Genomic DNA, 14,709 nt, shown 5'->3' on the forward strand with positions numbered 1-14,709 from the left:
GTTCAAGAAATTAAAGAAAATTTGTTTTTAAAGTAAAATAAGTCAATAAAGTAAGTTAATAAAGATCATAAAAGGAATTTTAATTGAAAAATAGAAAATAATTCTCAAATAGAAATTTTAGAGCTGAAAAGTACAATAATCAAGATAAAAATTTCATTATATGGTCTCAAAGATAGATTGGAAAAATTAGAAGAAATAATCAATGAACTTCAAGACAGATCGATAGAAATTCCCTATCCAAACAACCTAGTTTAAAAGATTAAAGAAAAATGAACAAGACCTCAGAGACTGTAGAATAATATGAAGCCATCTAACATATGTGTAATTGGAATTACAGAGGGAGGTGGCGAGCTAGTAGAAAAAATACTTGAAAAATATAATGGCTGAAAACGTCCCAATTTTGCACAAAACATTAACAGGTCCAAGAATCTCAGCAAACCTCAAGTAGGGTATACACAAAGAACACCACCTCTTGACACATCATGATAAAACTGCTGACAGCCAATTATAAAGAGAAAATCTGTTGAAAGCAGCAACAGAAAAATAACATTATATATATAGATAGATTAGCGGCTGACTTGTCATTTAAAAACTGCGAAAGCAGAAAACACTGGGACAATATATTCAAAGTACTGAAGGAAAAAGAATGTCCACTAAGAAATCTATATCCAATGAAGCTGTACTTCAAAAATGAAGGAAAAATAAAGACATTTTCAGATCAACAAAAACAGAGAATTTTTCAACAAAAGACATACACTTCAAAAAATGCTGAAAGGATTCTTTAGCCTGAAAGAATGATACTAGGTGGCAACTCAGATATAGGACGAAATTAAGAACAACAGAAATGAGAAATATGTGAGTAAATATGAAGTAATATATAATATGATTAAGTATGAAATAATATAAAATATTTACTTGTTTTTCTTATAATTTCTTTTTAAAATATAACTACTTAAAGCAGAACTTAAAACACTATATTTGATGGATTCGTAAAATATGAAGATGTAATATATGACAATAATAGCACTAAGGAACAGGATGGTAAATGGAAATACACTCTTGCAAAGTTCCAACATTTTATCTGAATTAATTAAATGTTAGCACTAAATAAATTGGGATAAGTTAAAGATGTGTATTGTAACCCCTAGGGAAACTTTTAAAAATAACTCAAAGACATACAGCTAAAAGCCAGTAGAAGAATTAAAATGGTATTGTAAGAAACATTTGTTTACAAAAAGAAAGCAGGAAAGGATGAACAAAATAATTTTTAAACTAAGGGCTGCGGAGACTATGGTCTCAGGAAACGTCTAGCTCAATTGGCATAACATAGTTTATGAAGAAAATGTTCTACCTCGTACTTTGGGGAGTAGCATCTGGGGTCTTAAAAGCCCGTGAGAGGCCATCTAAGATACTCCACTGGTCTCACCCCTTCGGAAGCAAGGGAGAATGAAGAAAACTAAAGACACAAGGGAAAGATTAGTCCAAAGTGTTAATGGACCGCAACTACCATGGCCTCTACCAGACTGAGTTCAGTACAACTAGATGGTGCCTGGCTACCACCACTGACTGCTCTGACAGGGATCACAATAGAGGGTCCTGGACAGAGCTAGAGAAAAATGTAGAACAAAATTCTAACTCACAAAAAAAAAGACCAGACTTACTGGCGTGACAGAGACTGGAGAAACTCCGAGAGTATGGCCCCCGGACACCCTTTTAGCTCAGTAATGAAGTCACTCCTGAGGTTCACCCTTCAGCCAAAGGTTAGACAGGCCCATAAAACAAAACGAGACTGAAGGTGCACGCCAGCCCAGGGACAAGGACTAGAAGGCAAGAGGGGATAGGAAAGCTGGTAATAGGAAACCCAAGGTCGAGAAGGGAGAGTGTTGACGTGCCGTGGGGTTGGTAACCAATGTCATAAAACAGTATGTGTACTAACTCTTCAATGAGAGGCTAGTTTGTTCTGTAAACCTTCATCTAAAGTACAATAAATTAAAAAAGAAGAAAAAAGAATTTTTTAAAGATGATACAAACAACAAATAGCAAAATGAGAGATGTAAATGCAACCATATCAATAATTACATTAAATATAAATGGACTAATCACTCTAATCAAAAGTCAGAGATTGTCAGATTAAATTTTTTTAAAAAGCCTATTATATGCTCAAGAGAAATACTTTAAATACAAAGCCATAAATAGACTGAAAGTAAAAAGTTAAAAAAAAAAGCCTATGTAAACATTAAGCATGAGAAAACTGGAGTGCCTTATGTTAATGTCAAACAAAATAGACTTCGGAACAAAAAGGGATACTTTATAATAATAAAAGGGTCAATGTTTCAGACCCAAGCCCGTTGCTGTCAAGTCGATTCTGATTCATAGTGATCCTATAGGACAGAGTAGAAGTGCTCCAAAGGGTTTCCAAGGAGTGGCTGGTGGATTCAAATGGCCGACCTTTTGGTTAGCAGCCATAGCACTTAACCACTGCACCAGCAGGGCTCCAGTCAACATATCAGGAGTATATAAAAATTATAAATGTATATGGGTCCAATAACAGAGCTTGAAACAGTTTAAAATTATAAGAAGCAAAACCAGACAAAACTAAAGGGAGAAATAGGCAAATCTACAGTAGGAGTTGGAGACTTCAACACACCTCTCTCAGTAGTTTATAGAGCAATACCAAACCCAAACCCTCTGCTGTCAAGTCGATTCTGATTCATCATGACCCTGTAGGACAGAGTAGAACTGCCATATAGGGTTTCCAAGGCTGTAATCTTTATGGAAGCAGACTGCCACATCTTTCTCCTGCAGAGTGGCTAGTAGGTTTGAACCACCAACCTTCGGGTTAGCAGCCAAGTGCTTAACCACTGCAACACGAGGGCTCCTTGATAAAGCAACATACTCCCCCCCCAAAATGTAACAAAAATATAGAAGATCTAAATGGCACTATCAACTACCTTAAACTAACTGATAATTATAGAACACTACAGCCAACAACTGCAGAATACACTTTTTATCTCCAAGACGTCACAGAAGAGTCACTAAGATAGACCATAAGCTGGGCCTTAAAATAAGTCTTAATTGATTTCAAAAGATTGAAATCTTAGAGAGTATAGAATTAAATTAGAATTTAACCATAATAAAACATCAAGAAAAGCCTCAAATAGCTGAAATTAAAGAATTAACTTCTAAATAAGCCATGGATTAAGGAATAAATTACAAAATATATTAGAAAATATTTTGAACTGAATGATAATAAACACACGCAGATCAAGCTTTATGGGTGCAGCTACAACAGTGCTTAGAAGATAATACATATTTCTATTACATATATTAGAAAAAAGGAAAGCTTAAAATCAATAACCTAACCTTCCAATCTAGAAAGCTAAATTGAAATGAAGCTAGAAAATGAAGAGCAATTTAACTCAAAGTAAAAGGGAGGAAATAATTTTTTAAAAAGAACAGAAATCAGTAGAATAGAAAATAGATGAATTAAATAGAGAAAAATCCCTGAAACTAAAAGCTGGATCTTTGAAATGATCAATAAAATTGATAAAAATGTATTTAAACTTTCTAAGGAAAAAAAAGAGCACACAAATTACTAATATCATGAATAAAAGAAGGAACACTGCTCTCGAACCTATAGATATGGAGTATTTTGAACTTTATGCCATTAAATATGACAGGTTGAATGAAATGGACAAATTCCTTGAAAGTTACATACTACCAAAAATTACTTGAGGAAAACTAGAAAATTACATAAAGAAATTGTAATCATAATTAGAAGCCTTCCAACAAAGAAAACTTCTTACCCCAATGACTTCAATGTTGTATTCTATCAGACATATATGGATGAAATCATACAGTCTTTCACACACTCTTTCCAAAAATAGAGGAGAAAGGAGCACTTCCATACTCATTTTATGAAATTAATATTTCCCTGATACCAAAGCCAGATGAAGACATCATAGCAAAACTAAAGATCAGTACCCCTCGTGAACATAGATGCAAAAATCTTCACAGTATTAGCAAACTGAATCCAGCAATATATAGAACATAATATACATTGTTACCAAGTGTGGTTTATTCCATGAATGCAATGTTTTATTATATCCAAAAATTAATGAAATTCACCCTGTTGACAAAATAACAAAATTCCACACCCATTCATGATAAAATCTCTTAAGCAAATCAAGATTAGAAGGGAGTTTCCTCAACTTGATAAAGATCATCTAAAATGTCATGGAAAATCCACGGCCAACATCATACTTAATAATGAAAGACTGAGATGCTTTCCTTCCAAGATCAAGAATAAAGCAAGGATGCCCAATCTCACCTATTCAGCATTGTAGTGGAGTTCCTATCCAGTGCAGTATGGCAAGAGAAGTAAATAAAAAGCATCCAGATTGGAAACAAAGTAGTAAAACTGTCTTTCATTTCAGACATAATTGTATACATAAAAAATTGTAAGGTGTCCACAAGAAAAGCTACTAGAATTAATAAGATCACACGATTAAAAGGCAATATGCAAAAATCAGGAGTATATCTACATACTAGCCAAAAACAATTGGAAAATGAAATAAAAATACAATGCCATTTATATAGTATCTAAAACATGAAAAGCTGCAGGGTAAATATAACAAAATAAAACATTTCTGAGAAAAATTAAAGCAAACACAAACCTAAATAAATCTAGAGATAATACCATGATCATGAATTGAAAAAGCTTGATACTACTAAACCAAATTAGTTTATAGATTCAATGCAATCTCAACCAAAAGCCCTGGAATCACATATAAAAATGAAATGAGAACATCGGTCCCAGGTAGTTTTGTGTATTTCTTTCTGAAATAATTTTCATGTTACCTAAATGTTGCAAAACACTGAAAAAGTAAGTCTCATTTTATTTTACGACATTGATCTAAAATGGATCCTGGCATCTGCCAGAGATTGTATAAACACATCTGTGGATATTCTTGGTCATGTAAATGGATTCAAACACTGAAATAAAATACTGATAAATTTTTATGACCATGTAGGGTTTATTCTAGGAATATAGGGGTGATTCAGGCATTTTATTAATATATTTCTGAGCATCACTAAGTCAAAAGAGAAATATCATAGGATTACCTTGATAGATAGTGAGAGGCAGTATAACATGGTTAAAGCGAGCAAATTCTAGAAGTAGACTACCTGCATACAAAGCCCTACCTTGTTTTGTTAGACTTGCACTATATAAATAGTTTGAAATATTGGTAGAAATCTATATGCAGTGACTGTTTTGATTATTGTTTTTCAAATACTAGATTGATGATGAAGTCTTCACTGCCCTCTTTTTTTTTCAGTATTCACGATTTGTTTTCAAAGTCATGTTATTTCTTTAAATTTACATATTAGAAATCTCGCAGCATAATAACTATAAGGTGAACTATTTTCTTTGTGCTGTATAGTAGTGTACTGAATTTGTATATACTCATAGTAAGCCTGCAGTTTCTTTATTTTCTAGGAGGAGGACATGGTGTCTGCCCAAGGAAGAGAGGAAGCATCAGATAGGCGCTTACAGCAATTACAATCTAGTACAAAACAATTAGAAACAAGGTAAATTATTAAATACATCTAGCTATGTCTATATGCCTTAGAAGATATTTCACATCAGAGGTTTAGCTTACTAGATATACTAGAATATGTATTTTATGAGTGCTGAATCAAACTATAATCACAGAATTTAAAATCTGGTTTACCAGACATAGTTTCTAAAAATATCATATTCAATAAAATAAACCCATTGTTTTTGAGTCAATTCCGACTCATGGCAATCCCATGTGTGTCAGAGCAGAACTACTCGATAGAGTTTTCTTGGCTGTAATCTCTACAGAAGCAGATTGCCAGTCGTTTCTTCTGTGGAGCTGCTGGTTGGGTTCCAACCATCAATCTTTCTTTGGGTTATCAGCCAATTGCAAACTGTAGATTGGTATATTTTGAATATATATTCAAAGATCATTTGTTTAATGGGATTCTAGACCTTTTACTTAGTGTATTAATTTATATAATATTGAAAGAAAAGAGTTTTACAAAATTTAATTCATTACTTTTTTGAAAAGGAATAAAACCCTTGATAATCATGGATTTTGTATTAGTACTGCAACACAGAGCACACCTTCGTTTTCATTCCCCTTGAGGTCACCCTGCAGATTTTGGAGTAAACCTCGCTGATTCTCAGAAACCTAAAATCCTTCTTTTTGTCTTCTTCTGAAGAGTAATTACACATTTTAAATCACAGTTTCAGAGGAAATTTATACTGCCTCAACTTCTTGTTGTTGAGTCAGTTCAACTCATAGCGACCCTATAGGACAGAAACCATAGGGTTTTCAAAGCTGTAAATCTTAGAGAAGCGGTCTGCCACATCTTTCTCCCTCGGAGCAGCTGGTGGGTTAGAACTGAAAACCTTTTATTTAGCAGCTGAATACTTAACCACTGAGCAACCAGGGCTCCTTCACCATTGAGTACTTTGGTTAAAAAGAAGATATTTTAATGATAAGGTAAAAATTTAGCATTAAGTGATAGACATCACTTACTCTGTAATCACTCTCACTCCATTTGACCTCCATCATTCATCTGCTTAAATTCTTAGGGAAGAGGAATTCCATGATGATATCATTGGCTCTTGGTTGGCTACTGCTATCAACCTGAATGGATACTTGAGATTTCACCCTAATTTATTAAAGGATGCATCACGATTTACACATCATTCAGTATTTAATCAGAATCCAAATCACTTTTTTTTCTTCTTTAACAAATATTCACTTCCTAGACTGAAGATATTTTAAAAGTTAGGCTCCCATGAGTGTGTGTATGTGTGTGTGTGTTTGAGAGCTTAAAGGGGATAAGTTGAAAGTGATTGAAAATAAAATTTAAAATTTTCTTTCCTTCCAAGTTTTAGTTGAGTGATTTAAGGTTCTTTCAGTATTGTGAAAGACCAAATGCCCTGGACAATTAAGGAGATGATTTTATCCAGGCTATTCCAATAGAGAGATAGTTCATTAAAGAGAATTATCTCAAAGAAAACAAAGAGGCCTGAGGCTTTATAGAGGCAGGTAAACAAATGAGTCACGCATGAGTCTTATGGGAGCCATGAGGAAGGACAGAGGTGGACAGAAAGTGGTCATTTACTGTTAGCCCTTTTCTGAAACACAAAAGGATGGGGTTTTTGGAGATTTTGCAGAACAGAGGGCGGGAGAATTTCTTAACCATTCTTGTTTTCCTGGGAGCTCAGTATTTAGGTAAAGTCCAACATTGTTACCGGGTGAAAACCCGGGGTTCTTGCTTGACATGGCTCATATTGGCCAATAAAACGACAGACCGAGGTGCAAGAACAGGAAAGGTAACTTTATTTCGTTGTACAAGAAAAAGGAGTCAGAGCTGTTGCTGCCAAGACTGCTCGCCAACGGCAAGCAGACTAGTTACTTTTAAAGGCGTTTACAAGCAGGGAGTTCATACAAGTTACATCCGCAACATTCTTAATTATACTACACAGGTGCAATGGGGTTTACGTATAACCTCCAAGCAAAAGCAGGATTCAAATACAAAGTGGGGGATGAGGGGAGGAAACCCAGCAAAGGAAACAGGGTTTTTAATACAACACTGTGGCGGCTCTGTCTCAACATTGTCAGTACAAAGGAAGAACAAAAGTCAGGTACACCAGGTGAGATATACTGCAAGCGTCTGCTCTTAAGGTCTGAGGCAGGTGTGAATAGACCAACAATTTAGCATCACAGGGCAGAAATGGAGGAGACCCCAAATAAGGATTCATAACAAATGTGCAGACTACTCCGATTGCATAATAGCCAACTAACTATCCTGAAGGGCCCTCTTAATGTAAACATCTTGATGATAAATTATAACAAACACTTTCTTATGATCTGAGCATTTAAAAATCAGGAAAATTCCAAAGGATCAAAAAAAAACAAGGAGCTAAACCTAGAGTAAGGAGCCCCGGTGACACAGTGGTTAAGTGCTCGGCTGCTAACCGTAAGGTTGGTGGTTCTGGGAGAAAGATCTGGCAATCTGCTACTGTAAAGATTACAGCTTTGGAAACCCTATGGGTCAGTTCTACTCAGTTCTTTAGGGTCCCTATGAGAATCAACTGGATGACAACAGGTTTTAAACTCAGAGTGGTAAAAGTAAAGGAGGAATCCAGGGCTAGATCTACACAAGATGGCAGGAAGATAAACCTCTCTCCAGCCTGCCCAAAGCTGGTGCCCTTGAAGGGATTACACCCGCGTTTAAAGGGTAGACTAGGAAAAATATCTGCCTTTTAGCAAAGAAAGCCAACAGGAAAACTATTTCTACCATGTCACCAAGTGGAAATCATAATAACCATTATAGTCTTTTAAGGATGTATAACCATAGCCTTACCCTGGGGACTATGAGCCTGGAGTTCAAATTTATACTACCTGTTCATTTGGAAACCCCAAGCCCAGAAATTAAAGTGGCACCAGGTTTGAAGCAAGCACTGGTGCATGGAAGAAGCAAAAGCAAATCCATTTTAGGGAAAAATATTTTTCAACTCAGGCCCCTCAGGATTCCCACAGATTAAGTTCAGCCAGATACAAGCTTAATCAAAAATTACCAAAAATACGAGTAAACAAACCACTTAATTGACAGAAGAGAAACAAGCAGTAGATTTAGAACTTGCCTCCACCCACCCCCAAAGGAACTTCAGATACTAAAATCATTGAATATAGAATATAAAATATGGATTGATGAGTTGAAGAAAGAAACGATGAGAGTTTTGTTTTTTAATGTGCAAGGAACAAGAGGCTAGAGAGGTTATTTTTTACTGCTTTTACCTTTTCCCCAAAACAGTCACAGTCAATTTTAGTCAACCCCCAAATCAAACGTGTTTTTTCTATTTTGGAGCAGGGAAAAAAGAGAATAATGGAGCTGGGTAAAAACTATATGGAAAAAAATATTTCTTTCTAAGTAGATGCACAGGAGAAAATATACTTGAGAAATTATTGAGATGCTTTTGATGGAGTTTTCTGGAGCAATAATTTTTAGTCGTTTTTGAAGGTCTGAACTACTTTCTCGGTATCTGCTTTGTCTTAAATTGCTAACTTAATGCAAAAGTTCACTCTGGAATCTTTTATTGCTGTTTCCTAGTCCTCCTTGTATTTTCCTTTAAGGAACTTGAAAATTGTCATTAGTAATTTCTTACAGATACAACATCACAGCCTGTAAATTTACATTATAGTTTCCAACTGAAAAATCTATTCTGCATAATTGGAATCTGTTACCCTCAGAAATAATATACTGATCTGAACAAATCAAGAATTGTGTTCTCAGTTCTAGCCACAGATCCATAGCTAATTTATACCATGTGAGGTGGGGGGAGGGAGAAGGATTAGTGTCAATGAACTTCTGTTTCCTGGTCTCTAAAATGTTAATAAAGGTAATTACTTTGGTCACAGCAGGTTGAGAACTAATTGATTTTAACTGCTTATTTAAGACTGATGAAAGGGCTTGTAATTTTAAAGTGCTAGATTTTTTGGGGGTGTTTTCCCCCACTTTTCTAAACTTTTCAGCGGTTGATTTGTTTTTATTGCTTTCCGGAACTTCTTTGAGTTAACCTCAGAGAAAAACTCTGTGGTTGTAGATTATAGTAGCATTCTGTGCTATGTAGATAAATACTAGCGGCCTTGCCACAGTGAAATTTAAAGGAGTGAATTTCACTTCCTTTTGGTTTTCATTGTATTTGAATCATTGAATCATGAACAAATCATGTTGTTTATTCATTCAACAATGCTTTCAGTTGTCTTTTTAGAATTGAGGATTTGGGTTTTTTTGTTTGTTTTATTTTTAATATAGAGCTATATAATACAACCGATCTCTGTACAGCTCCCTATAGAGAGATCACTGAATATGTAAGGCAATCTAAGGATATTTTTCAAAATCCTAGCCTCTTCTGAAGAGGGAATTTTGACATTGGCTGTGTTTAGGGCTATTAAATTAATCTTTAGTTACTATTATGATAAAAAATGGTTATATATTTTAAGTTTTTTTTTAATTTCTTTTATTTTTATATAAGAGAAAGCAGTGTTCAGCCAATATGTTTCAAGTGTGAATTTATCCCATTTAATACAACTGCCACATTGAAAAGCTGTGTTTTTAATGGTTATCTTTGTTGCATAAAGTCAAAGACATTTTGGCCTCAATAAATGTGTATTATTTGAATTTTTAAAATTATTATTGTTTATGGTCCTTTTCAAATGCCACAAACATCTCAGAATCATAAATCATTTCTTTCTTCCAAAGAAAGTGCCGCGCCCCCCACCCCCTCCCCACCCACGCGCCGCCGTTTTAGATGGTTCATAGATCCTAGGAGTTATCTCTGGGAAATGACAGCTCTCTCTGTAAAAGAATTTGTTGATTTGTATATGCTCTGCCAAGTAATGCAAGTGTTAAATTAATAGAGTTGCTCTAAGATGCGCTTTAATAATTTTTTAATTTGGTGTTTCTTTTAAGATGTTATGTGCCATAAAGTCAATTCCAACTCATAGTGACCCTATAGGACAGAGTAGAACTGCCTCTATAGGGTTTCCTAGGCTCTAATCTTTACAGGAGCAGATCACTAGGTCTTTTCTTCTGAAGACATGGTGGGTTCAAACTGCCAACCTTTTGGCTAGCAGCCGAGCGCTTAACCATTGTACCACTAGGGCTCTTCTCTTTTAAGATAAGAATATGCAAGTAGGACTAGGAAATCTTCATTTGGGTGACTGGTGAAAAGTAAATTTAATCCAACCATTTTTCAAATTTTTGTTTGCCATCCCTACTTCTAAACATAATAGAATGCATAAATTTCTAATTAAAGATGGTGAAATATGCTAGTGATTGTAAGTACAATAGAGGAGATCATGCATTGGAAATCAATGAAAAATACAGTTGAATAAAGTATGGAGGATCCTGTAAGTAAGATGAAATTGAGTTTGAATTTTATGTGATATATTATGGGTTCTTTAGCCAGGAAATAGCATGATGAAAGTAGTATTTTATGAAGATTAATTTCATGATATTTTAAAAATGGAGAAATAGGAAGACAGCTTTGCTGGAATGGAAAGATTTTGAGGTTTAGGAGCAGACAGAATTGCTTTGATTTTTGGTTCTAGCACATTCTGTCTTTGTGTCTCTGAGAAGCTAACCAACCTCACTAAGCTTCAGTTAATTTAGAATTAAATGAAATAACAGTATGTAGAGGACACAGCACCAAGATTGTTATTTTAGTTTCTCGAATCTTCCCCTTCTTTCAGGGTAAAGATAACGTCTTTCTAGAAAATCTAATAAAATCTTTTCATTTTAAACTCTTATCTTTTATAAGATTTAGCATTTAACAAATCAATAGGCATTGGGAAGAAAATTAATCTTGTTATAAGACTAATAAATGTTAATTATTCTCAAAGGTAAATGATACATTTGTTTCCATTTCAATGGTCTTAATGAAATAGAACAAGGTATGAGGAAGAGGTATAAAAAAATGAAATAATCTTCAATGTTAAAAAAATTAAAATCTTAAATATTTTCCACAATTACAAATATTTGATTTATTGTGAGATGATTTATTACAAAATGTTATAAATCTTTTTTTTAATATTGCTATCAACCGAATAAAGTTATATTAATTATTATATCAGTTCAGTTCAAGTTTTTCTGTATATTTTAAATAGTTATGACCTGGTTTTATTCATTTTTAATTTAATTTTTGTATTGCTTAAAAGTCATATAGTACCACAAGGATTATAATGGGAAAAAAAAAGGTTCTTTTTAGTAATTATTTTACTTCTTCACATAGCTAGTTCTCTGTGTACCTAACATACTCCACCAGATCTCTAAAATGCCCCTCAACTTGCTCAAATACATCAAACCACTGTATTTACATCCTTTTCTTAGAGACATCCAACCTGGAGTCTTCATCTGCTGCCCCAGACTACACTGTTATCTAGGACTGATGCAAGCTATCATCCCAAAACTTCATTTCACTGTGGTCCTCAAATGTCTTCCTTGCCACTTTTGTGATGAAGCCCGTGTCTTTTGTGTCCTATGACTTCCTCTTTCTTTTTTCACTCTCGTATTTTAATGGAGCCCATTCTCTATTAGTACCCTGAAAGAGGACACATGGGAGGTACAGTTTTTAAAGACATTGTTTAGAAATATCTTTATCCTGCCTTCAAAGTTGTTTAATAGTTTGGCTGAGTAGCAATCCTAGATTGGAAATCACTTTCCTTTAGAATGTTGACATTTTCCACATTGTCATCTAGCTTCAAGCTGTAGGAAAAAAAAAAAAAATCCTATGTCATTCAAAATTCTTTGTATTTGACCTGTTTTCCCCCTCTGGAAACTTTCAGTATCATTTGTACCACTACTACCACCATCAGTGTTCCAAAATTTCAGTGCGCCATTTTAGTGAGAATCCTTTTTCATTCATTTTACTAGGCACATGGTAGGCTATTTAAATCTAGAAATTCATGTCCTTCAGTTCTGGTCAATTTCTTATATTTTTCCTTTGATATATTCACTTTTCTTTGTTTTTCTTGAACTTATATTAGTTTAATGTTGAACTTTATGGATCGATTCTCTAATATTTTTATCTTTTCTCTCCTATCTTCCATTTTCTCATTTATTTTTTTTACTTCCTTGGAGGTTTCCTTAAATTTTTCTTCTAACTAACCATGCGTTGAATTTTTTTTTTAGCTGTCATAATTTTTATTTCAAAGATCCATTTATTATTCTCTGAATGTTTCTTTTCTGTAGTGTCCTGTTCTTATTTAATATTGTATCTCCTCTTAGCTAAGTATATGAAATATATTTTTAAACGTTCTCCTCCTATCTGCATTGTCTCTGTCATCTGTTTCTTTTTTCTGTTTGCCTGTCTGCATCTCTTTATTTTTTTATTATTGTACAAAACAAATTAGCTTCTCATTAAACAATTAGTACACATATTGTTTTGTGACATTGGTTACCAACCCCACGACATGTCAACCCTCTCTCCTTCTTGACCTTGGGTTCTCTATTACCAGCTTTCCCGTTCCCTCCTGCCTTCTAGTCCTTGTCACTGGGCTGATGTGCCCCTTTAGTCAAGTTTTGTTTTATGGGCCTATCTAGTCTTTGGCTGAAGGGTGAACCTCAGGAGTGACTTCAGTACTGAGCTAGAAGGGTGTCTGGGGGCCAGACTCTTGGGGTTTCTCTAGTCTCTATCAGGCCAGTAAGTCTAGTCTTCTTTTGTGAATTAGAATTTTGTTCTACATTTTTCTCCAACTCTGTCCAGGACCCTCTATTGTGATCCCTGTTAGAACAAGTCAGTAGTGGTAGCCAGGCACCATCTAATTGTGCTGGACTCAGTCTGGTGGAGGCTGTGGTAGTTGTGGTCCGTTAGCCCTTTGGACTAATCCTTCCCTTGTGTCTTTTGTTTTCTGCATTCTCCCTTGCTTCCAAAGGGGTGAGACCAGTAGAGTATCTTAGATGGCCACTCACAAGCTTTTAAGACCCTGGACGCTACTTACCAGAGTAGAATGTAGAACATTTTGTTTATAAACTATGTTATGCCAAATAAGCTAGATGTTCCCAGAGACCATGGTCCCCACAGGCCTCAGCCCAGTAATTTGGTCCCTCATGGAGTTTGGATGTGTCTATGCAGCGTCCATGACCTTGCCTTGGACAAGTTGTCTGTCTCTTTAAATGCCTGGTGATCTTTTCTGTTCATTGATATTTAAGAGTAAGACACCAAAAAGCTGACACAAAGTTCACGTATTTTGTTGGCTTCTGGTCTTGCAGGCTTACTGTATTATGTTTAGACAGTAAGCTGAATTTTTTCTCAGGTAATCCTCAAATATCAGAATCAGAGAGTGCTTTTTCTTGGGCCATTTTCTGCCTTGGGCTGAAACTGGAAGTGCACAAGCCTTATGACTGTCTTCTAGAAACTGAAGAAAGGATCTGGGGTAACAATGTTGAAGATGCAAACTTTCACTTAATGTTCTGGGTTTTAGTATGCCTTCTCACCTCTAACCTTATTGGAATGTCAGCCCCTTGCTGTACAGTTGTATACATACATCTGGCTTTGAAGTTTGAACTTAGCCAGTCTAGGTCCAGAGTCAGTGTTCCTAGTAAATATGCAACACTGCCAAACAAAGGCTTCCGCTAAATGATACAGATTCAACCTAGAGATCTGTGTATTATAGATCTATAGAGTTGTTGGGAGCCCTGGTGGCGCAGTGGTTAAGCGCTACAGCTGCTAACCACAAAGGTCAGCCGTTCGAATCTACCAGCTGCTCCTTGCAAACCCTATGGGGCAGTTCTGCTCTGTCGGCTAGGGTCACTACGAGTTGAAATCAACTTGACAGCAACGGGTTTTGTTTTTTGTAGTGTTGTTGAGGATTAGTGTACCTGGCACAAAGGAAGTTCTCTACAAGTGTTTGCCATTATCATTGTTGTTGTTACTGTAAAGAGATAACTTGGCCCAATCTTAGGAAGTTGACAGAGCTCCTTTAAGATTTGGCTATAGAGAATGTAGAAAAGCCTTTATGGGTATTAAGAATAGTAGTAATAGAGGTCTCCGGCAAGATGGCGGTCTAGGCAGAAGCACCACGCCGTCCCTCCACAACAAAGATCCGAAAAACTAAGCCAAACAGAGAATCAACAATCCTGAAACCCTAGAACATCAAATGA

The 14,709-nt window shown here is 35.3% G+C and overlaps 1 protein-coding gene across 1 annotated transcript in view; it reads left to right on the forward strand.

Moving 5' to 3' along the window:
• Positions 1 to 14,709, forward strand: part of SCLT1 (sodium channel and clathrin linker 1) — a 202,004-nt gene that overhangs the window by 95,628 nt on the left and 91,667 nt on the right. The window contains exon 11 of the mRNA XM_004389281.2: positions 5,501 to 5,592. Coding sequence (XP_004389338.1) covers positions 5,501 to 5,592 — 92 coding nt within the window. The remainder of the gene's footprint in view (positions 1 to 5,500; positions 5,593 to 14,709) is intronic.

Source organism: Trichechus manatus, unplaced genomic scaffold, assembly GCF_000243295.1.
Source record: "Trichechus manatus latirostris isolate Lorelei unplaced genomic scaffold, TriManLat1.0 scaffold00239, whole genome shotgun sequence".
In the NCBI taxonomy this organism is placed as follows: domain Eukaryota; kingdom Metazoa; phylum Chordata; class Mammalia; order Sirenia; family Trichechidae; genus Trichechus; species Trichechus manatus.